Source organism: Rhodnius prolixus, unplaced genomic scaffold (genome assembly GCF_049639745.1).
Source record: "Rhodnius prolixus isolate KJV_2025 unplaced genomic scaffold, Rpr scaffold_5, whole genome shotgun sequence".
In the NCBI taxonomy this organism is placed as follows: domain Eukaryota; kingdom Metazoa; phylum Arthropoda; class Insecta; order Hemiptera; family Reduviidae; genus Rhodnius; species Rhodnius prolixus.
Genome location: NW_027411624.1, coordinates 38,641,279 through 38,667,698, shown reverse-complemented (window position 1 = coordinate 38,667,698; position 26,420 = coordinate 38,641,279). Strand labels below are relative to the sequence as shown.

The 26,420-nt window shown below is 34.1% G+C and overlaps 2 protein-coding genes across 3 annotated transcripts in view; one reads left to right on the top strand and one right to left on the bottom strand.

Annotated features, from left to right (window-relative positions):
* Positions 1 to 26,420, top strand: part of LOC141458338 (uncharacterized) — a 192,291-nt gene that overhangs the window by 77,655 nt on the left and 88,216 nt on the right. The gene's annotated exons all lie outside the window — the stretch shown is intronic.
* Positions 1,239 to 26,420, bottom strand: part of LOC141458332 (uncharacterized) — a 101,223-nt gene continuing 76,041 nt past the window's right edge. Inside the window, exon 4 of the mRNA XM_074136177.1 lies at positions 1,239 to 6,946. Coding sequence (XP_073992278.1) covers positions 6,788 to 6,946 — 159 coding nt within the window. The 3' untranslated portion in view covers positions 1,239 to 6,787. The remainder of the gene's footprint in view (positions 6,947 to 26,420) is intronic.

The following is a 26,420-nucleotide window of genomic DNA, read 5'->3' as shown; positions in this document are numbered from 1 at the left end:
TTTTTCTATCTTAAAGACTATCACCAGATCATTAACTACACTAGTAATGCATTATTTCTCTATTCTTAGTTATCTCAAGATATTCGTTCCAATCATTTGCTTGTATTTCAATAACAGTCCAATATACGTATTTTATAGAATTATAATTAGCAAAGCTATGTAGATTCATTTGCAACATTGACATTTATCTAATTCTATGGCAATACCTTCTAAGTTTTGAAGTAAATATTTCAATTTTAGGACTTTACTCTTGCAATTTAATGCACAGAACTAAAGAATGGTCAACAAAAGTTAATTAAGTATACTCCATCATACATTTCCTTTCCAATCTTCATATCGCTTTATGTTGAAATGGTATTAAGCAAACGGTCAAAACTTACTTTAAAAAACGAAGACAACCAAAACAAAAATCCCTAACATCATTTTACTTTGTGGATACTGACTTGATCCTCCTTTCACTTCATCTCGCGCTCTCATTTAGATGCCTGTCATCTCCCATTTAGCTCAGCCTTCCTGAATAAATTGTTATTCATTATTTTTGGTGACTGATTCATAGTTTCAATAGGATGAAAAAATAATTGCCATTTAAGTCGTGATACATTTATTCTGCCGAGCTTTCGGACCTAGGGACTAGGTCATCTTCAGGGCTGTGGAACATATTTACAGATTGTTAACAATGATTCTATTAGAATGAATATGTATAATGTAATGAAATTTACAAAAACCCAGGTAAATAATTTTTGTAAATTTCGTTACATTATACATATTAATTTTAATAGAATCATTGTTAACAATCTGTAAACATGTTCCACAGCCCTGAAGATGACCTAGTCCCTAGGTCCGAAAGCTCGGCAGAATAAATGTATCACGACTGAAATGGTAATTATTTTTTTCATCCTATTCCTGAATAAAAGAGTTAAACATTGAAATGTCTGAATCTCCTACATTCTCCCACTAATTTTAGTAGAGTCCATCGTCAATCAGGCAACAGCATTCAATGGTTGGTCCCATTGAGACTTCTTAGGCTGGAGGAGATCGTGTCTTCGTTCTGTGATACCAAGCTGCAATCCTAGCAGTCAGTTTTAGTCTGTCTGACTTCGAAATTACACTTCCTGTTTACTCCAACATATCCTCAGAATTTGATATCATTTTTCGTGGTAGGTTTAGGTTTAATTTAATAAATATATAGGGAAAGATAGTCAATGTTAAAATTTATCGGGAATAATTAAAAACACTAATAAACCACTTCTTTTTTTTTTTGTAATATGTTACAATTATATGTTCAGAAAAAAGGAAACAATGGTACATCTTTTTGGTAAAAAGAAAATATAACTGTAAACAATAAAATGAAGTTTAAGAGTAAATAAATTGGTTTAATGGTAACCAACTAAATAACTGCATCAAATAATTGTTACGGAATTTGTGAGCAAATTTTTATGAAATTAATAAACATCACAGCCTTAGCTTTGTGTGTTTTCATGTGGTTTGTTCAGATAGAGATTTTTTAAATGAAAAAAATGGTTCAGATCTTTTATAATTGCAAGTTAAGACTGGACATTAATAGGCGACTTTTTGAGCTATTTTATTTTATATGCTAGAGCTAAACTTAAAGGTAATGCTTTTTAACATTATAAGAATAATAATCATAATTGCCTAATTAAAAAAAACATTTAATTTTTCTCAATTTTGCTCAAAATATCAACAATCTATATAAGTACAATACTACTCTATATATTATTTAAAAAAACAAACTTGTTTACTATAAACACTTAAAAGCTTAAAATTATGGACTTTGGCATTGATTTTTTTAAAAATATTTTTGGTTATATTTAGTTTAAAAAAAACAAAAAACAAAAATCACAACCATATTATTTTAAATTAAATTTCTTGGGAAGTTAAGTCTGTTTCATAAAGACATGGTTATAAAGTTATGGTTAAAAATGGGGAAAATAATATTGGTTTATCCCATAAGAAATATTGTTCTTTCATAAGTTTTGGTTCTCAAAAGAAATTTCTGTTTATATTTGGCTCTGTTGAGTAATAAGTTTGCCAACCACTGGTCCTAGTAAATTTCAATAATAAATCAAGAATCTAGCTCCCCACATAAACGATTATGGTTGTAAATCTTCTAGTTATGACTGCAAAAGTCAAACGTCCAAAAAAAAAGAGATATTTTGAGGGCTCTCCATTAGATTGTTCTGAATGAATTCACTGTGTCAAATATATCAAATTGCTTAGGCTAGTTTTTAGTGCAGGGCCTCTTAGGCGATCACTGGACGATTCTCTATCTCTAACCCAGTGGTGGATGTCCCTCTATCTAGGCCAGGGGTTCGGCAACCCGCGGCTCGCGAAACTGCCGCCATTTTCATTCTAACACAGGTTTAGTTATTATTTATTTGTTTATTTACTTTGAAATATGTGAAAATAAATATATAAAACATTTAAATGTTATTGAATATCATAAAATAATAATTTGTGACCAAAAATGATCTACAGAGGTTTGTTTTTTTTACGCTACCATCCTTGCGGCTCTTGGTAAGATTTATTAAAATTATTTAAGAAGAAATGGCTCTCTTACTTGAAATAGGTTGCCGACACCTGATCTAGGTAGGCCATTGAAGGTTTTTAGCTCGGATTGATAGTTATTTAGAGCCATCAAGAGACATCTATCTCACTAACTGTTTATAATGTTTATTTATTAGCTCCTATTTGGAGTTCTTCCATATTTTACTCAATAATTTGCGTTTAGAACTTTCAACTATTTTTATTTTTTGCTGATCTTTGTGAAAGGCATCAGGAGTTTGCAGTTTCTGTCAATTATTATACTTGGTATAAGTTGGAGTTATTGATTAGGGAAGTACTACTGGAATTTTTCTATTATTTTTTGATGAAATCTAATGTTATTTAAGGGATAAACGCAATTTTTTCCCCTTAAAAGATAGACATATTTATTATTTGTTTAAAGTAACATTTATAAGTAAATAAATAGATAATTTTCCCCCATTTCTATACAATATTAAAGGACGGATTGTACAAAAAATAAAAAATTAAATTAAATTAAAAATAAAATAAAACTCAGACTAAATAGGGAAAAATAATAAATGGCATCAAATCTGTTTTAGTAAAAAAAAGAAATTTAAAAATTTAGCCAAATTAACAATTATTATTATTTTTATGTTAATTACATCTAAACATCTACAACAGAGTAATCAAATTTTTCTTATATTTCTGAATTTGTACAAATATAAAATGTATGTATATAATTGTATACGCCTTACTGACTAGGAGGATGGACTTTTTATTTTTTACTTTATACAAATATACCCTTTTTTATTTTTTTGAACAATATATGTTCAAAAATAGGAATTTGAGTTTTTTCCATGGAAATTAATATTTGATTAAAATTGAAAACATTAATTGACAACAATGATGAAATAATAATTTAATAAATCGAAGTGTTTTTAATTAAAAGTTATTTCAAATTGAATAGATATTGACAATATAGCTATTAAAGGTCAAACTATTTAAATGTCAAACAAACGTACTAATTTTTTCATCAATAGATAACTGACTGTTCCTTTCCTTAGAGAACAAATGTATCAGGGGTCAACCTAGATAAGTAATCTCGTGTAAATAATGAATAATAGAAGTTTTAGGTTGAAGTTTAGGATCTACTGTGACAAACTGGAAGAATAATTTAGCAACTGAGCCACAGAACCAGCTACGGAATCTTAGGATTATCACGGCGGAAAATAGTAACTTCTACTTTGCCCGAATGTCTCTCTCTTTATTTCTGTGAGTGATGTCACGAAGAGGTTGTTATGACTTAGACTTATTAGTGTCTAGTGGAGTTAACTACCATCATATTGAAGTTTTTTTGTACTTAAAAAGGGCCTCAAAAAAGGGAGGAATATTCTGAGCATGGACAATTTTCCGAATCAGGTTTTCCCTTAGGTTTCCTCCAGCTAGTCTACTTCTACAGCTCACTGCCCGGCAATAGCGATAAACAATAAAACAATGTACAGAGGCCGGCAATACTCTTGAGAAGCTTGCGCGTCTTAATGGTGTGATACTGAAGCGTAATAAATTTAAAAAGTTTACTTGGCAAATAAAAAAAGGGAAAAAGTAATTATTGTTCATTATTTTTGGTGACTGAATCATAGTTTCAGCAGGATGAAAAATTAATGCCAGTTTCAGTCATTATAAACTTTATTCTGCCGGAGCATTCGACCTAGGGACTAGGGTCATCTTCAGGGATAATTGACAATGTAATATTTTACAATTTACATCATTAGAGTGTAGGAGTGCCTTCTGTCTTGTCTGTTCATGGATCCTCTAATGATGTAAAACAGTATATTATAAATTAGCCCTGAACATGACCTAGTCCCTAGGTCGAAAGCTCCGGCGTAATAAAGCTTATAATGACTGAAATTGGCATTAATTTTTCATCCCATTGTAATGGGGATGCACTGTAGACTAGCTACTTGTTCAGGGATCTTATAGAGATGGAGAGTGTACCCCATCCTAGCAATTCCTTTACTCTATTGCTTATCAACATTCACTTAATTCTCTGTAGGGCTTACAGTGGAAGATAATAGTCACTGTAGGATATATGATAAGGAAACATAAAACCGTAAAAGCATTCCTCAGATATTACAATCCTTTATAGGAAAGGGATTAGTTGAAGTGGTTAGCGAATACTGGAATCACGAGTTCGAATCCAGCTGATGGCGCTAATATTTTTTTCTCTTCCTAGGAGTTAGGAAGCTTACAGCTCACGGTCCGGAGGCCGGCAGCGCGCTGAAAAAAAGCTCCTTAAATGAAAAAAAAAAAAAAAAAAATTACTATCCTGTGAAAAAGTATTTTTTTTTTAAATATATTATTGTTTTTTTTTTCCAGGTGAGCACCAGATCTTGAACTGTTGAATCATTAATTACGACATTTTGAACAGGTATGAAAATGATTCTTTTCTATTTATTTTTTTTTGGAAATCATTTATCTGTAAAGATTATGTTATAAATTAACAAAAAGAAAAAGGATCTTGGGTTTCTGTAACATCCTTAGCCTGACAAAGCAAATAATAACTCTCACTAACCCACAAAATACCTGCAGATACAATTGAACTGTACTACTAATTGGGTTTAGGGTTTAGTTCTTCTTGAAGAATTCGGGAGCCACTGTTTTTTTTTCTTTAAACTCACTGGGCTAGCTTCCTTCCACTAGCAGAAGTAATCCTATAGTTTTGTGGAACTTTTTTTCTTGAGATTGGTTCCTAGATCTCGCTTTGATAAAGAGAGAGAAGTGTTTTGTACAAGTCCAAGAAGAAGATTCAGTAAGAGAGTTACTCTAGCTGAAGTAGAGCCTGTCATAAATCTAGGCCTATAATATTTCCACTATCCCCCATCACGTTTTAAAGAATTGTTTTTTAGATTAGAAGAAAACATGAGATAAGCGATGTAGGGGGAGAAGGAAATCCCTTAAGGGACAAGATCCTTGCTTTGTCCCAAAGAGATTTTTCAACTTCTTTCCCAAACAAAGTAAAGCGATCACCCACTTACGTTCTCTTTGTAAAGATAAGTTATCAAATTAAAAGATTTCATTAAAAATTAAAGATTTGTTCTCATCCATTATCTTGTCCTTTTATTAAGAGTTAATTTTTCTACCTTTTAGTGAATTGTAAAAACCATTTGTTGGATAAAAAATATTTCAAACTCATCAAATATCCAACAGAGTTAACTTTAGATGTTACAATCCAAGAATATTGACATAATTTCTTTTATTAGATTTACTGGAATGTCTTTAAAATTTTAAGATTTCTATCATTTATGACATTTAAATGTAATGGTAACCAAATATAATTACATTTATTTTTAAATAAATAATCACAATAATACTTTTTGTAAACAACTAAATCTCATTTCTTATGGACATTACTATCTTTGGTCATAGATTTGTGGATATCAAGAACTTATATATTCCACAAAAAGCTGAAGAAATTCAGTTTTGACTAGCATTAAAATTACAATATATTTTTGGAGATAATATATTTGATTGAACACTTTCAAATTGCTGAAACTATGCTTGGAATCCATTTTTTTAATAATACTTATTTTTTTTTTTTTTTAATGATTTAAGGCGCGTCAACATCTAAGGTTATTGGCGCCCGGAGCTTTTTTCAGTGCACTGCCGGCCTCCGGACAGTGTTCTCTCGTTACAGACAACACTGTCCATCACAGGACAGTGAGCTGTAAGAAGCTCCTAGGAAGAGAAAATCTAAGGGTCAGCTGCTGGATTCGAACCCGGGACCTCCGCGTGGGAGTCCAGTATGCTAACCTCATAGCTAATCCCTTCCCTAATAATACTTATTATTATTACAATAAAACAGATCTATCTATTTGTAAAGCATCAAGCAAATATCTGATCTTTTCGCTTGTTTAAATAATGAGAACGCGGCCCTCAAAAAATTCTAGTTTTCACTAATGAAGGAACACTCATAAATTTTTTTGGGGGGGGGAAAAGCTCGTGAAAAAACACATCAATTTTTATACGTTTTTCTTTTTATATAGAGGAAGGATTATAGTTTTGAATATTTTTTTCCTTGGAGTAAAAATGTCTTTTCTTTGTCTTTTCTAAGATCTTTAGGAATAGATTACGTCGTTTATACATTATATGTATTCATTTTTTATCCCCGCTCGATGGTCATATAGGCCCATGCTGGCAGCATAATTTTTTTTACTGGACATTTCTATGGTATCTTCTTTTGTTTTTCGTTTTTTGTAGTTACTTTTTAATATCTGTTGTTAGTTGATTGTTGATGCTGGTGACGTATAACAGCGAAATGTGTAGTTTGATAGGTGTGCGATCTTTTGTTACCTCTGTCCAGACTTCCAGTCATACAGTAGCCCATGTTGCGATCAGCTATACTGATGCTGGACGTTAACAATAACTGAAACATATAAATATATACAATATTTATTGATTTATTTTATTTTTAATTATCCATTTTTTAACATAGATTTATGCAATTTTAATATGAACTGCTCGTGCATGGTTTAGCAGTAGAGTTATTTGAACGTAATGTGAAGTTATGGGGAACCCTTTTAACGTGAATTTATAAAAATGTTTATTTAGTCCGCGGTGGTTATTGGAAAAGTTTTGTAATGCAATCAGCCTTATATAGCTACGCATATGTAAGGTTTGGGTTTGTAAGTTTTGAAACTACTTTTAAAAAAATAAAAATGAGTTCATTCAATCGTGGCATTTATTTGGCATCTGTTTATCTGTTTTTGTTGGTCTTTATATAAATCACAATAAAAGCCTTACCACTAGTACTAATCACATTTAGTCGATATTGATCAATCGGAGTGATTAGTCGATATTGATCAATCGGATATAATATAAAGCTATCTCACTAATGGTTAAACAATCATAGCCAATGTTTACTTCCTTCCTCTGGTACAAATAGTAGGAGCTGCTCCTACTTTCATTTATTGCCTTTTCATTTAACGTTCTCTCCTGAAAGTTAAGAGGCAGTACTGTGATAGGAACAAATGTTTGATATTGAGTTTTCGAACAATACTTTTTGGACCTATTTCAAACAAAATCAGAAAGCTATTACTTCGGACTAGCAGAGTGCAGGCGTTTGAAAACGTGTATACAGGAGTATATGGAAAACTGTATACTGAAGGGGTATCCGGTGCCTGATTACTCCTTAGAAAGGAAGTGCTAACTACACCTTAGGTGACTCTTTTTGGATTTAGTTCTTGACTCAGTCACTCACTGCGTCATATACTTTTTCTGAACAGGTCACATGATACCTTGGACTGAATCTTTAATATATATTGAATTCCTTTTTCAAAATACATAATTATTAACGGTATACAGGGTGTTCCCAAGCTATATGGATAATCTCTAATGGTGGAGGCCAGTTCGAGCATGATCTGTAATATTAATGAGGAGTAAAATTTATAATAAAATAGTACTTTTGTACCGTTATAATCAGGGCCGGATTTAGATGAAAAGAGGCCCTAGCCTGGGGCCTATTCCACTTATGAGGCCCTTTCACCTCCCATTTTTAAGTTTGTAAATTACATGAGAGATAATAAAATACATCACTACTCTGATATGTTAATATCAATATGTTAAATGAAACATGTTGTTATTGGTACTGTTTTTAGAATAGTGTAATTTTAATTTGGCTAACAATTTGAATGTAGGCCCATTTTGATCTTGAGGCCCTAGGCTGAAGCCTAGTTAGCCTATAGGAAAATCCGGCCCTGGTTACAATATTATCATTTTGAATTTTTTTTTTTATAAGAATCATGTTTTCATTCATAACTTGTAAAATATCGCTCACAGAAAAAAACCGTTTAAGTAAATTTTTCTTCAAAAAAATAGAGGAATCTATTTCTTAAATAGAAACCACACCTCCCCATTTGAAAAAATGAAGTCGGTGCCTGTATCTCGCTTCTGGAGGCACCGAAAAAAATTCACAAATTAAATTTGGATTTCTAACAAAAAACTAAAGGGAACACGTATTTTTTAAAGTTCTTTTGTCTAGCTATCTTAGTTTCCGAGAAAAAGTCGTTATCCATATTGCTTGGGACACCCTGTATAGAGGCCAAAAAAATGAGATTTTAAGAAGATTGATTGTTTTACTCCTAGTTGAACGCTGTAATCTTTGAAAAGGCTCCACAGTTTTTATACCTCACCAGTCAGGTAGATCTTCAGTTGTAGTTGATTTCTCTTTTCCTCGGATAAACATTCATCTTAAAAGGGCTAAGGACGAGATTTTGATGCTGTTAAATATGAGACTTAGTGTGTAAGGTAAAGACGTATCAATTTCTGAGTTTTGAGCTTCATTTTTTTTGGTTTTCATCTTATTTCCAAAGAAACAATACTTTATAAGAAATATTACAATATCGATTGTCGGAAGAGAGCGGTAACACAGTTTACATGGAGGGAGCCTGACGCTAGTTCCCCCATATCTCTCCCTGGCTGTTCATTATGTGGGAGGCGCGCATCCCTCACTTGAAGTTCTTGTGTTCTGGGGGGAGGTGTGGGGTGCTGCTGCAGACTCCACACTCTATACTTCTTCTAGAGATAGTAAGAAACTGCTCTACTCTACAATATTGTAGTTTTGCTGATATTTATTGCATCATACTAGGACCCAGGTCTTGTTCTAAGGATATCTAGCCATTAACTTTTCCTACTTGTGCTGCTGATAAGGTATCAACTGTGTAGCTGATAACCACATTTTATTACAAGCGCCATACATTCAAACTTATCTACAGATAGAAATTAAACTATTTATAATTAAACAAAACCATAATCAGAAATAGATTTTGATAAAAATATAAACCTTTTAAAATAGAATAAAACTTGTATACAGCCTTCTCCTTTGGCAGCTCTCGAGATTTTATTGAAAATTAACTGTACAGGAGCTGCAATCCTCTAATTGGGAAACACATTTTACATGGAGCAAGGACATAGTTTAAATTAAGCTCTACCCAGGGCCGGATTTAGATGAAAAGAGGCCCTAGGCTATTCCACTTATGAGGCCCTTCCACAGTCCCATTTTTAAGTAAATTACATGAGAGATAATAAAATACATCACTACTGTGGATACATCACTAAATCAGTGTTTTAGTGTTCACTGTTTTTGGAATAGTGTAATTTTAATTTTGCTAACAATTTGAATGCAGGCCCCTCTTGATCTTGAGGCCCTAGGCTTCAGCCTAGTTAGCCTATAGGAATTCCGGTCCTAGCTCTACCCTTCTCTTGACATTGAAGCTCTAGAAATGATAAGGAAAGATGCGTAATTTTTTTGGGTTGCGGGAGGAGAGCTTGCAAGGAAAAACTTTGTGAAATTAGACCCATCTATGTAAGACTAATTGTCTTGCAAGATCCTAATTAGGGCTCCATAAAAATTCCAGAGTCTGTTGCAGCTGGTACTGTACGTTTCCTGTATGTATGGAATACTGACTTAGGAGCCGTAAGTGGGAATGGTGGAGACTACTTTGGAAATGAGTGCAAATCTCAGACTGGATGGTGAGATATTTCTTGCCATATTATCTAGGTTAGGAAGCATTGCTTTAGATGTGGATTTAGGGGTATAAAGGCTTTATGCACACAGTATGAGGTAAAAGGAATACTTAAGAAGCCAAATCCCCTGATCTCGGATCTCTAGCATGTCAACGTTTCCATCTTTTTAGATGACCTCGTCTTTACACGGGTGTATCTGGGTAGGATGTGACAGTGGTAACACTCCAGTTTTTTTTTTCTTTTATTCAATGAAACTTCCGGCCAATGCAACTACGTAATCTTCAGCTCGGATCGCTGAAGTCATCTTGCATTGGACTAGGCTAAAATTGGCTGTAGATTCACTCGTCAAGTCATATTGTGTGAATATGTTCAGGTTGGTAGTATTAGGTTGCTGTTCTTCCTGAAGTAGTGGCTAGACCACCACTGTTTCCGGTAAAGAAGAAAGTGATTTAAGTGGGTGACGTGTGACAGATTTACAAGAGACTTAGTTGTAGTTTGATGTTTGTATGCCCAAGGCTGATTGGCTAACCCACAACACTTAGTCTCACTTAGGAAGTTAATAAATCATTTTTTGAGTCATTTAATTCAAATTGGCCACGTGATAGACTGGTGATTGCTTGTCTCGCCTTACCGAAGATACCCGAAGGCCAACCAGACTTCGTAGCCTTACACTTCTTAAAACAATTTCACTCGCACGAGTGTTATATCTCTCCAAATGTATGTCCAATTGGTAAAAACTGTTTCTCTAATTGAAATTGAAATGAGCGGCCATTTTTTACGCTTCAACTGTTTGTTTTTTTAAAAAATTATATATTGTATTTTTTTAAGGGAACAAAATTGTAGAACGAACAGTTGTACTGAATGAATTTCATTGCCTCAAATATAAAAACAATTTAATAGGGTGGATGAAACATGTAACTAACTACAGCACAGATATATTTTAAAAATAGAAATAACAGTTCAATGAAAGTATCTCTCTTTAAAAAAAAAATATATGGTTTACATGTTGGCAGCTGTTGTCTTCATAAAATATCGCCAGCGGATATGGTACGTGAAATTTTTCCGAGCATTTCCTGAACACTAGAGACTAAAACCTCACTTCCTTAACATGGATTTCCTTTTTATACAATACTGTGACACTATATAATCTCTTTACCATCACTAATAATTCGTGTACAGATTTTTCCCAATTTTTTAAGTTTACTGGTACTATGGCAGATCAGTTACCTAGACAACCATGGTTTAAGGGAACTGTCACTAAATAAATGGATTGTTACGACAATAAGTAGGCTGAGAGAGCGAACCACGCGGTGTGTGTGGATCCGTATCTTCACAGGATCAACAAAAAGGTCCTCCCCTCTCCTCTTTGCTGATGAGGAGGAGGAGGATTTCAGGACAATATAATAATGGATATGGTCCACGTTATGTGGTAGAGAGGAAACGAATGTTTGACGACTTACACAGGGTATTTAGATGCACCATTTCGCTACGAAGACATAATATTCTCCAGCAACATCTATGTGCTTAAATCCTGTAGCAGAGCTAGCTAAGAAATATGAATGTATTTAAAAGTTATAGAATGAATGCAAGAAAATGATTAGAGAAGGATTTTAATTTCTGTTAAGCTATAAGGATGGCTAACTATAAGGAGCACAGAGTACTGATCCATCCATTTAGTTGTAAGTTTGTATGTAAATAGTTGTATATAGTAGAGGGATGAATAAGTGAAGCGAATGTACGAGGGTCGTTTGAAAAGTCCGTGCAAAAATAAAAACTACTTAATTTTTTGGGGTAAACCTTTTTTATTTTTCAACATAGTCTCCTTTTAGACTTATACATTTCGTCCAACGCTGCGCTAGTTTGTTGATCCCTTCCGAATAATAGGATTTGTCCAAGTCTGAAAAATAGCCATTCGTTTCTGCAATCACCTCCTCGTTTGAATAAAATCTTTTTCCCGCCAGCCATTTCTTCATATTGGGGAACAAATAGTAGTCCGAGGGAGCCAAGTCTGGAGAATAGGGGGGGATGTGAAACGAGTTGGAACCCTATTTCCATTAATTGTGCGACCACAACTGCTGAGGTGTGAGCTGGTGCGTTGTCGTAATGGAAAAGGACTTTTTTGTGGGCCAATCGTGGGCGTTTTTCTTGCAGCTCGGTTTTCAAACGGTCCAATAACGATGAATAATACGCACCTGTAATAGTTTTACCCTTTTCCAGATAGTCGATGAGGATTATTCCTTGCGAATCCCAAAAGACAGTCGCCATAATCTTTCCGGCCGAAGGAACGGTCTTCGCCTTTTTTTGGCGCAGATTCCCCCTTGGTAACCCATTGTTTAGATTGTTCTTTGGTCTCAGGAGTGTAGTGATGTATCCATGTTTCATCCACAGTGACGAAACGACGCTTAAAGTCCTAAGGATTCTTCTGGAACAGCTGCAATCCGTCCTTGCAACACTTCACACGATTTCGTTTTTGGTCAAGCGTGGGCAATCGCGGCACCCATCTTGCGGATAGCTTTGTCATGTCCAAATGTTGATGTGAAATATTATGTATCCGTTCATTCGAGATGCCCACAGCACTAGCAATCTCACGCACCTTCACTCTTCTGTCATCCATCACCATATCATGGATTTTATCAATGATTTCTGGAGTAGTAACCTCAACAGGGCGTCTAGAACGTTCAGCGACACTTGTGCCCATATGGCCACTCCGAAAATTTTGAAACCACTTATAAACTGTTCTAATCGAAGGTGCAGAGTCACCATAATGTTTATCAAGCTTCTCTTTAGTCTCCTGAGGCGTTTTGCCTTTCATAAAGTAGTGTTTAATCAACACACGAAATTCTTTTTCGTCCATTTTTTGAAAATCACTCGACTTCCTCGATTCAAACGAATGCCAAACACAAAGAAATAGACCGATCTGGCTGAAACTTGGTGTGTGTTCTTCCAAGAGATGCTACTAACTAAACATAACCTCGATACGCGCCAGTAGTGCTATCTCTCTGACTTTGCACGGACTTTTCAAACGACCCTCGTATTTATAAGTAAGAATGGAGAGTGAGTGATATTCTAATGATAAGCACCTAGACGATGCTGGCTGTATGGCGAAAGCCAATGCCAAAGAAAAAGTTTACTGGTTTTTGTCTGTCGGTTCGTGATCAACATAAATTGGTCAATTTCCGTTCACAATTATTGATGTCAATGGAGTGGAGTATTTTCCCCCAAATCCAGGGATTTGGCAGGTACTCGTCTTTCCAAAGACTCGCAGCAATTTCACTCACACCACTGTTACCTCTTTTGTCAGATCATTACCTAACTTTAAAGCGGGTAAAAATGAAAATGTACCATCATTATATCATAATAATCTATCCAAATATCTGTACCAATAGTACACTGTTTTCTCTAAATAATTGAAATTGAATTTGATTGGCTTTAGAATTAATTTCACCGGATATAACGAAGTGGGTAAAATTTCATCAGAGTTAAATTTTAGGCCGATTTGAATTTGTTTTTTTTTTTTTTTTTTTTAATAGAGGGCAGTTGGCAACAGTGCTTTAATTCTATTGGATAATCTCTTTGAAATGAATTTTCAATTAAAACAAAGGTACCCAACCATCGAAGACCCAATCAATGGTCAGTTATATTAACAATGAAACTTTTACTGAGTCAATGTTAACAAACTGCATAAAACAAGAAACTGCTAGTACGAGATTTTTCTTTAAAGGGGAGACTGAATCTATATTTAGTGAGTAGTATTTTTAAAAAGCGTTATTTCAAAATTCGCATTTTTCAATTTTTTTATTTTTATTTCATTTACATTATTTAAGGCGCGTCAACAACTTAGGTCTTTTTTTTCAATGCACAACTAGGAAGAGAAAAAAAAAAAAAATCTAGAGACCAACATCTGGATTCGAACCCGTGATCTCCGCGTTCGTATCCAGTACCAACGCTAATCTTTCAACTAATCCCTTCCATTTCATCTCAATTTTGATTTGAAATTTTTACTTTTATACAAATAAATTTAGTGAGGGCGCAGAGGAATACAATTTTTTTTTAATTGGAGCATTTTTATGGTTAAAATAATTTTTAAGGAGTTCAGGCAGATGAACTCACCATCATCCTGTTTGAGAATGTGTTGTCTCTATTTGTAAGGTTACCCTCTAGTTAATGAGACTTCAACTTTGAAGAAAAGTCAAATAGAACCACGTTAATTGCACTAAGAAAACTTTGTCTGACGTAACTTGTAGGTATTCTTTACGGGCTTTTAATGATCTAGTGAATTTCTTTTTTTTTTTTTAACATTAATAATGGTTTTCTACTTTTGCCGCATTTAACTGATATTTTTTTTTAAAACGGAAATAATAGCAGCTTGAAACTTCCTTTATAAAATCATTTAGTTCCGTATTTATGAGCTCTCATTAAGAGGTACGTATTTTTAATTAAAGATAGGTAAAAAAATATGTTTTGGGCTCTCTACTTCATTAGCTTAGTGTTTATAATTTCCGGAATTAAAAAATCTTTATGATCTCTTTTTTTACTTCCTCTTTTAAGAGGAAGTACTGTAATCGAGTGAAATTTTTGAAATTAAGTTTTCATTGAGTACTTTTATTTTTGCTTTAAATATTTATTTTAATCACATTTTTTAGAATTTATTAGATGTCACAGAACCTTATGCTGGCCATTTTCATCTACAAAAAATTTGTTCAAGTAGCACTGTAGATTGACTGTAATATCTATTAATCTATAATAATCAAACTATTAATTACAGGTTAAAAAGAAAACGTTATAAAAAATAAAAAAAATTACGAGGCTACAAAATTTAAAAACTTTTTTAAAAAAATGCTTACACCAACATACATCAATGATTTCGATTATTTTATTTTTAATAAAAATCGTCTGTTTAAGTTCATTCTTCGATTAAAGTAATTGTTACTTTATGTAGTAGTCAAACGTTTATAATAATAGGTAATAATTATCTGGCTTTATCGCAAATAATATAGTTTTCTTCAATCACACTCTCAATGTAGCTGTTCTTCTCACAATGTTATATATATGTTATGTAATATAAAATAAATAAGTATTGCACACTTTTAGGACAGATAATTATTCCAGTATTTTACTGTAAGTAAAATTAAATTACAATTGAGAAATGAATAATTGTTGAATAATCTACTTGTTATTAACTGTGTGTTATTTGTGCTCACGAATATTTCGGTTAGACGAATTCAAGTCTGAAATATTGTTTTAAATCCTCCGTGATTCAAATTTAAACAGTAGCCGACTCTAACTTTGTCTTTTTCTACTTTAACATGCATGTATAAGATGTGACAACTTCAGAATAAAGGGCATATTAAAGATAAATCAGAAGAATAATAATTATTTGGAATAGAGTTAAAATAAAGTACCTATTTAAAAACGAAGATATAATATACATTTTATCATAAGTATAACCAAATAATATTATGAACGAACTGGCCAGCATAAGGGTCTGTGACATCTAATAAATTCTAAAAAATGTGAAGGAAAAGCCAAATTACTTAAATTATATCAACTAAGCTTGAATGAAATGTTGGGTACTTGCTGATTTGTGTACCTTTTGGCGTTTAATCAACCCTTATACTTAACTTTTTAAACTGTAAGTTTTTGTTAAGGAGATTTTAACTACTCTAACTGATCTACGATGCTATAGTACTTGGTTCGGGCAAAAATAAGAATTATTTAACAGAAATTTGATACGTCACAAAAATAAGATTTAAATATTGATGTCCAGCCATGTACTAACGTTCATATTGTCCTGCACAGTAGTCTAGGTTTAGGTCTTCGGTCACTGAGTTTGTCCCCCACAATTCTTTGAAATGATGTTATTTTTTTTCAATGATGGTTTTGGTTTTTTCGACCGTTGTTGATAGATGATTTTTGGTGAATCTATCGATCATTGTTGTCTGTAACGAGAGAACACTGTACGGAGGCCGCGGCAGTGCACTGATAAAAGCTCCAGGCGCCAATAACCTTAGAGGTTGATGCGCCTTAAATCATTAAAAATAAAAATAATGATTTTTGGTGAATATCGAGGTGCGGTCATCAATAAAAACAACTTTTTTGCTTTACACCAACGTTTCGGTAATTTTTACTACCTTCTTCAGGGTATTATAAAAAAAACGTTTGTGAAGTTTAATGTAGAGCTACGAGTATATCATCATAACTGTTCATGTTCAATCAACCTGTAATTCAATCAGCTAATCAACCTGCAAATCCTATCACTTCTCTAATAAAAGTCACTAAATCATACCTATCACAAAACCCCAACATTATTATACTTTCATCAGACAAAACAAAACAGACAGTTGTTATGTACAAACAAGAATATGTCCAAAAAATTAATTCTCAACAGTTATGATGATATACACGAAGCTCTACATTAAACTTCACAAACTTTTTTTTTTAATACCCTGAAGAAGGTAGTAAAAATTACCGAAACGTTGGTGTAAAGCAAAACAGTTGTATTTATTTAAGACCGCACCTCGATATTCCCCAAAAATCAGTTATTTTTTTATGTTTTTAATGATTTAAGGCGCATCAACATCTAAGGTAATTGGCACCTGGAGCTTTTTTCAGTGCACTGTACCGGCCTCCGGACAGTGTTCTCTTTCGTTACAGACAACACTGCCCATCACCGGGACAGTGAGCTGTAAGAAGCTCTTAGGAAGAGAAAATCTAAGGGCTCACAGCAGCTGGATTCTAACCTGGGACCTCCGCGTGGAAATCCAATACGCTAAACGCATAGCTAATCCCTTCCCTAATGTTGTTATTGTCAGAGATTTGTCTTTATAAAGTCAACCATTGTTTGTACTTCCACTTCTTTATGGAGCTGTTGATTTCTTGTAATTCAGGCTGCATTATTCTGATAATGTTATTTCGAAAGACTTTCGCACGACCATTATCGCAGATCTGATAAGCGAAGTGTACAACTGCTCACTTCACTTAATTTTTAATCTAGATTTTACTGTTTATAAGCGGGGATCTAACTACAGGAGAAGAGTATAAGGTTGATTTAGTTTGTGTTGTGTACCAAATAAGGCGTCTCTTTCTCTTTATCTCTATTTATAGCCCAAGGTATTTAATTGTTGGTCAGGTGATTAATACGGGTACTTCTGTTGGTACCATTGTGTTGGTTTGTGGGTTAAGGAGGGGGTTTTTCTTGAGGGTGAAGATCATTGCTTCACATTTATTAGCATTCTATTTAATTTTCCATTTGTTCAGCCAAGGCATTGAAATATCCAAAATGGATTTGGTACAATCATCATGGCTTTCTAACCGTCAACTTCCGGATCCCATTGGTGGAATCCAGAAGAAACGTACATTTTGAACTCCCTGAGGTCATCAAATCATCAGCCAATCATCTCAATGGATCCCCCAAAATCGGTGATAATACGAAAATAATGGACAGAATTGCGATTTTTTCATAAAATAGGAAGTAAAAAAAAGAATCTGTTTTTACATGTTTTAGTCGCTCTTTCTGTTTTATGGATACGCACCATAACTTAACTGAGAAAACCCTGCACAAGTTCAAACCTGCATAAATCCGGATTTTGGTCAGCGGAAGTGCCACTTAAATGAATTTCTTTGAACTTTGAATTTCTTACATCCATTTATGCAAAATTATATTATATTTGTATATCCATTTCTTTTTCATCAATTTGTATCAATTAATGTAAGAGAAAGTTGTGTAAGAGAGATGACTTAAAGAAGCTCCATGACAGTTCTATTGAATATTTTCTCATCGCTTGGCAAGAGAAATGATCCTGAGAAAGCGAAAGAGAACCTGGCGACAAGTTTACTAAAGTCTAGGCAACTAGATTGTTTATATTTGTACAAAAAACTTTTTATGTGTGAAATGTTTTATTGGGCTAAGTGAGTGAGTGTGTGTTTGTGAACGGCAAGTGAACTGAGGAAAGATATTGGAGGCGGCAGAAGAGTAAGAGAACTCTCGGAGGCGGCGAGGGGACGAACTCCTGAATAACAATGGAGGTGTCACAGAGTTGCAAGCAGAGTGGAGTGTAGTCTCAGTAAACATATATTTATTCATTAGGCAAGCTGCTGGAATATAAGGGCTTCCTCCAGTAGACAGGGGCAGACAGCGCCAAAGGGGCGGCCAATAAGGGACAAGCAGATTCGCCGAATACTGATGTGTGTACACCGACCTCTTAGTCTTATCTTTGCAAATGTTTGGGAAAACTTTTCATCATCATTGGTTCCCTTAGTATCGAAAATCTTTTTTGGCCCTTCAAGATAATTTCAAGATGTTCTACTGATAAACAATGTGATGTCCTGGTAACCATGGTTTCTTTCTCCAAGTATTGTAATCGAGCGATTTTGAGCTCTGTGAGTTCGAAAAGAGATTTGATTGATTGTACCTTGAAGAAATGAAGCGTGACAGTAGCTATAAAGTCAAAAAAAGTTCAACACTTAATTTTCAAACTCTGTTTTGTTTTCTTTTCAAGTTGCCTGGCGTTCCATTTTCCCATTTCTATCCAGAAGCCGAAAAGGCAACGCACAGCCCTAAATCATGGTCATAGTTTTAGCCTTAAGGTTCTTCCGTTCTACTCGATTATGGTTTCCGCCACTCCTGCAACACCCTTGGTCGCCAAACATTATGCGGATCAACAACTGAAAGCACTCTTCTTAAAGTGATTTCCCGCCAATATACGTAGAAAACTGGTTTTCCTTCCCCTCCCTTTTAAAACGATTTCCCTTCGCTTGCATAATTTATAGGGCCTTGTTCTCTTCCATTTATGTTACGTCATTTCCTATTTTACTTGACGGATAATAACATGTTCATGAATTCTTTATAGTCCCATGTGTATTATTAGTTTTACTTTCTATTATAACCTTTTTTAGTTATAGTGAGAGCCACGGTAGCCGAGTGGTTATAGGCTAGACCCGCAAAGCTAAGATGTATTGTTGGTTTAGTGGGTTCGATTCCCCCGGTCTAGGTCTTGGATTTTATTTAATGGTTAATATGAGAAATTTATAGTGAAGTAATAATTCCTATTTTATGAAATTTATAGTATATTTAGGCGGTTATAGGCTAGACCCGCAAAGCTAAGATGTATTGCGGTACTAGTCTACATTCCCAATGTTTAATTTAAGAAATTTACATTTAAGTATGTTTGCTAGTCGCCTCCGTTCACGACACCTAAATGGTAGTTGTACGTAAAGCTCGCCTGAAAAGATTGGCCTTACTTTACACTTACTAAGTAAGTTATTTATTTCATTTCAGCTACAAAACTTGCTGGTCTGTTACTTTTAAATGAATTAATACTTAATTGGAATAACTCGTGATTATGAAAATTATGTCGATATATCTAGTACAAAGAAAAGATATGGATATTGGAGTTAGTTGATTTCTAGAATAGTTTTTTATTCTATAAAGTTAGAACCGCTAGTTTATGTTCTAACCTGGGATGTAGGTAGGTCAATCCGGGATTTAGGGATTTTCAATAAAAATGGGCGGGGACTAGGAGCGAGAAAGAAAACGCACCAATACAATAGTCTTTATAGTCTCCATTTATTTATAGATAAAGGAATAGAAAGTTTTCAGCTGGATTTGTGGTTATTAGCCTAGGCTTTTTATTCTCTCGCTCAACTAATAACACAGTAGCCTAGGGAATAATCTAGGGATTGCTAATGCTGAGTTATTCCAAGCATCATCTTAATTTAACACTTAAAAAAGGTCGAAAAAAGAGTAAACCTTATTTATTAGTGTAACGAAAAGTCACCTAAAGCTCAAACTTGCTGCTCTGTTTTGGGTGAAATACAGATTGCCGAGGGAAGGAAATCGACTGAACGCTTGAGAGAGGTGCCTGAAAGAAACCGCTTATCACACGATCAATCTGAACCATTTCTTTCTACTTTGGTACAAAGAGTGTTTTGTGTTCGCCGAATCGACTATAAAATAAGTGAAACGCCAAACTTTCTGGTGAGAAAAACGGTATAGCCAACCCCCAGACGCTGATTACCATTTCACTTTGATAAATTTGTTAACAGCCAACGTCGTGATAAAGAACTGTACTTTCAATGTACGACTCACTGATTTTAGGAACGTAAGATTTTTTTTTTATTATGGTTAAAAGTGACCGCAAATCCATTTCCGGTAAACTATTTTATTTCTAAAATTTGACACGCCCACCCTGGCAACATCCGCTTACAAAACGAGAGTGTGAGAAAGGAAGCCATTCCTTATTCTTAATTTTTCATTTACATAGTCTTCGTTAGAGATAATTTGCATAAAATTCTTAATTAATATTCAATTTTAAATCTCATTAACAATTTAATATTCAATTATTCTTAAATCGAAACTTTTGAATAAAAAAAGGAAATAAAAAAGTTTTAATATGAATAAGCTCAAGGGTTTATTATTCATAAAAGTAATATATTATTATTAATAAAATGAATAATTATTATTATAATATATTAATATACTCGTATTATAATCACTCGCTCCGCCGTCGCACTTAACGGAAGTATATAAAAGTAGGAACACGGCAATTAATATTAAATAATAAAATTAATTAAAGAAAAGATTAAAACTTTAATTTACATAATTAAACAAATAGCTCTGCAGACCCGCTTACTCTGGACCATCCCTCTGTCACCTCCCTCCTCACTCAACAAACTGAATATTTAATAGCAACAAAAAGAGCAGAATATTTTTAATTAACTAGTTCCGTACTGGTTCCGTACTTTATTAAAAATAAATAAAATAACCTTTTTTTTTTGAAAAGTTATTTTTACATTAATTAACAATAATTAACTCTACTTCCATTCGGTTTTTATAAAAAGTAGAAGAAATATTGTCATAGAACGAGTTTTCTCATGAATTGGAATTTTAAAACGACTTTAAAAGGAAGTTTCATGACCGCAAATACCGCCTTATGAGTCACATACAAATGGGAAGTATACTAAACTGTAACTGTTGGACCGGAAACTACAGAAATAAATACGATTATAGATAAAAATGAAAATATCTAAACCAAAAATAAACTGGAAATGGACGGGTGACCACAAATTATTTTCCTGTACAAAGTTATTATTTTTATCAACTTAATTTTGTTCTAATTAAATATTCTTAATTTTTTTTTTTTTTAAATATCGTGGGTGGAAAGATTTTTGATCTTTGAGAAAAAAAATGTGGTGTGAAGACTCACATGATTTCCGCATATCGCACTTTACGTCATTAAATTGTATTGTTCCCACTAGCCGACCATGTGCGGTACCTTGGAATGTACCTAGGACAAGAGACTTACCTGGAATCCCCATACGAGACTTAAACGTACCGAACTAAACAAACGATACAAAACTTCTAGCCAGACTACTTGACAAACGTTCAAAACTCTCACTACAGAACAAGCGACGACTCTATACAGCTCTTCTCACCGCCAATATGGACTTACGGACTCGGAACTTTACGGAACAGCTAGAAAAAAACCAACATCAATAGACTTTGCAAACACTCCCCAATCCAAAAATACTCCATTCTATGTTAACAACCACACACAATACATACAGATCTCCAAATTCCACTCGATCTCCGAACTTGCCAAAAATCTGATATAAAAAATTTTCACCAAAAACTCTCACTTCATCCCCCAACGCTTTAACTGCAAACTTGTCTTCAACTGCGGCTACCCTCCAATCCTCGAAGACGACTGAGGCGCCGTTGGCCCCGTGACCAACTCTGGGTGTCTTATGGCGGCCATCACTGGATGACCGTCATTCACGCCTGCCCCGCTATTTATTTATACACTTATCGCATCATTTACTTATTGTACCCTGTAGGTACAGGTGGAAATTTCAATAAAATGATAATAATAACCAAAAAAAAGTTATAATGTTACGATTTGTAATTAAAAACATGGTTGATTTTAATAGTTTAATTGTTCAATTTAAACGGTACTATTATTAGAAAAATCGCTAAAAACTACCCAAATTAATTCTGTGAAATGCCATTTCCGATCAACCAATTTCCTTCATATTTGGAATTATGGTTACATATTTAATCCTTACAAATATATTGGGTGACAGCCCAAGCTCTACGCTGAAATTTCAGTTTTAAAAATAAAAAATAAAATTCTCTTGATCAAAAATGCTCTTAATTGAATTTTACTGTGTAAATTTTCGAAATAAAAGTTATAAAAGTAATTAAGAGCAATAAGTATACTAAGTTTTAAGGGAAATCGACCGAGCCGTTTTCGTGAAAAATCTGTAAAAACGGAAAAACGACTTGGTAAAGTAAGTAGCATTTCTAGTCGGCTTTGACGTAGGTATATAAACGGTAAATGTCGGGGCGAGACAGTGAATACGAGAACAAATAAATGCACTATTTTTTTGAGTTTTTTTTTTAAACATTTTTACCAAAAAATTCGGTTCTTAGAGAGATCTGGGGGTAGATTCCTTAAGAAGTGATAAGAATTAGATATTGTTCAGACGATCAGAGTTTGAAGGTTGCGATTTGTAAGTTGAGAATAGTAACAATGAGCTTACAACTGATTTTTCATTTCACATTTTTCACGCTATTTAGGAAAAACTAAAGTGACCCACAAATTGCCGGAAGCTATTTTTGTTTTTTTCTTCAATTATGTGAACTTCCTGTAACGTAAAATTGTTTGCCTACCACCAATCAAAGCTATCTTAACCCAAAAACAAAAATAATTGTACACCATAGTTATGTTTGCTTACGTAAGCTCAAAGTTGAGTTTGAATCTCCTTCCTACCCGATATGGGTAACCCAGTACAAGTAATCTTTGGGTACCAATTTTTGCTTGTAAGAATTTTTAAGAGGGGCGTGAAAAAAAAATCTTATGATTTATATATCTTTGCATTGACCCACAGGAGGCCGGCCGCCTTCTTTCTCGCAGAGTGTATCTTAGTGGTTTGGGTTGCACTTGCCCACCAATATATATATATTATTTATCTGAGGGCGTATACGACAGTTATTGTAATGTTCTCTTAGATTTAAGAGTGGTAAGAGATGGTGGTAGGTACTCTCGGCTACATTGGGTGGTATACAGACTATCCCCTTTCATCCCTGGGGCTTCCCTGGAGGGACTGATATATTTTCTTTCTTTCTACTTCTCTTATTTTATTGCGTTCTGTTTGTTGATACAGTAAACACATTGTATTGAATAAATTTAATGGCGCTTGGTGATTTTTTTGTTTTGTTGGTATTCATTGTATAATTCAGCCATCATTGTTTTACACTTTAAATCCAGCTAGAATTTTTTCGAAGTATTATGGAAATTTCTTCATTATTCGTCTCCGCTATTTGGGCTGAAATCCATTTTTTGTGGAACAAGGGGGGGCGGAGAAGGCTTTTGGGAATCTACCCATGGCTACAGGATGGCTAAGGCTTGTTCTGGTCCAGTTGTCTGAGACTAAGCCATTGTCTAGTTGATTCTGGGAAGAAGCTGGAGTCAAATTGCGATAGCTCTGAGAAGAGAGAGGGCAACTCCAGTCAGATCTATGGACACCTAGATGACCGGTGGTTGGGTCCTGGAGATGGGAAGTGCACCTTCTTGCAATCGCTTCAGGATTACAGATAAGTCCGATGTTCGGAGAGGATTTTCTGGCATAAAAATTGTAAAGTAAACCCCCTCAGTTTCAACTTAATATAATTATTTATAGAAAAATATACTAAACTTAAGAGATAGGGAACTAAACCGACGTTACAAACTGCTCTCCACGATTACTCGATAAACGTTCCCTTATCTTACTCTAGACAATAAAGTGCTCATCTACAACTCTATACTGAAACGTTTGTGGACTTACGGAATAGAAGTATATGGTCTATTACCGACTAAAAAACACTCCAAACCAAAATTTTTCGCAGAATCACTAATGTTTTACATTTTACGTTTCTAACCAGACCAACCACAAAGATCTTAGTGTTCCTGTTGTACGCCACCTTATCACATCCCGGTACCGAAAATTTCTTAACTCTCTCCCTCTCCACTACCATCCGTTAATCCAAGAACTTTCTTCCCAATCCATTCCTGGGAATCCTAATAGAAGACTGAGGACGCCAGTGGCCAAGAGATCTACTCTTGCAATAAAATTGGTCTATAATTTTTTGTAAATTTGTAAATATGTAAATCCTGTCTCTACTCTCATTCAGTCAAAACTCTCAGCGCTATTGCTATTGCTAATTAATCGCATCTCGCTCATCTCAAGTTGTTCACTATTCCTTATCACATTCACAATCTGTCGCCTGCATATTTCTCCTTTCTCACCGCTTGTAAATATCTCGGAGGGTTGTCACTGGACAACTGCTCCACTCTTGTGCTCATCTTTTCTCTTCATCATATTTTTTTTTGCCTTTTTTTTTTTGGCATTGGCTTTCGCCATACAGCCAGCATCGTCTAGGTGCTTGTCACTAGAATATCACTCACTCTCCATTCTTACTTATAAATACATTCGCTTCACACATTCATCCCTCTACTATGTACAACTATTTACATAAACTACAACTATTGGATGGATCAGTACTCTATATTCCTGCCATCCTTATAGCTTAACCGAAATTAAAATCACCGAAATCCTTATCTAATCATTTTCTTCCATTCATTCTAATTCGGCTATAACTTTTAAATACATTCATATTTCATTGCTGGCTCTGCTATAGATTTAAGCACAAGATGTTGGTGGAGAATATTATGTCTTCGTAGCGAAATGGTGCATCTAAATACCTGTATATGTCGTCAAACATTCGTTTCCTTTCTACTACATAACGTGGCATTCATCATGTTTACTAGATTCAAGTTTCTGCAGTTGTAAATTTTTCTGCAGTTTTTTGACGATCAACCCTTATACTGTCCCTTAAATCGGACAGTATCTTAATTGATATGCCAAAATAATAATTAGAACGTGTCTGGCACTGCTTTTAATAAATTAATTTCCGCTATTTACTGCGTAAATATAAAGCCTAAAAAGTAGGTTATAAAGGCTCTTTGTTATCCGCCTTGTCTTGCTAGTAATATTACTATTTCCTGTTTTAATTAATTTCCTAATAATGAACATTTCAAAGTTTCTTCCGGCCCAAATGGTTTAATTGGAGAGAGAGAGAGAGAACTCATTTAATTGGAGAATGGAATTTAAATTAATAAATATCTGAACGGTTAGCTGTAATGTTTCATTTTTAGTGAAATTATTGGGCGAAACCATGGCGCCCAGAAAAGTATTTCCTTTCCATACGCTAAAGCTGGGAAATAAAAAGCGCAAAAAGCTGTAAAAATGTTAATTGATAAATGAGAGGTATTTTAGATTCTCTGAGAACTGCGTAAAGTGGAATTCTCTTTAACAGATTTTCCTAACAAAATTCATCAAAATAATCGTATTTTTTTAAAAATAATTTTTCGAATTAAAGGTGATTTTACGTTTATTTCCGGTTCAAAAACTTATTTACGAACTTTTATGTTCACCAACTACAAGTTACTATTAAAGATAACAAGTCAATGTCTATTCGAACGGTAATCTATCAAAATAACGAAGTACAATCCAAGATCATATCAGCCCAGACTGGTGTGGAGGTGGTGGTAGACATATAACCTCCTCCACTCTGTGAGGATAGAAGACTAGCCAGCCTTGTGTTTACGTTCAGTCAGAATTACTAAGTTAGACAGGATAGACCAACTTTCAGGGGTATGTATCAAAAGATTAGTTTGTCGGCAAAGTGGTGGAAGAAGAAGAAGAAGTAGGACATTCTGACCAAAAGTTTTGTAATGGAAGAGAAATGTGCATCTTGCCGAACCAAAAGTCCTGGAGTACCCAAGTGCACGCCCACTTCCTCTTAGCGTAGTAATTGGTGAAAACATTAATTACATACACGGTACGAAATAAAAACAAAAACAAGTACTATGATTGGAGGAACAATTTTAGCAATTACTTGTCATTGGCTGAAAAGAAATCACGAGATCATTGGCGTTTGAGGTGATGAAAGTGGTACAGGACATTCTGCAAACTGCTTTGAGAAATAAACCAATCAAATTGCCCATGTGGAGACAGTGGTCGCACCCCCTCAACTCGCAATGATTAAACATCATTAATCATTCAAAAAAACAAAAAAAATAATTACTTCCGCTGCTGCAATCATGCAAAAACCTGATTGCCTGGTGATTTTTAAATGTACAATTAGTTATACTTTAAGGATAATTAGCTAATCAATGGGGGGCTTATAATTACAAACTGTTCAATACGTAATGAGCGATTGTTTCCGGAATCGATAGTTTTATAATCTAAATTATGGAAATGAAAGTTTCGATGGTTATAAAAATAAGATTTTCCTTTTCAATAAATAATTTTTTTTCTTTGCACTCGAAGGACTT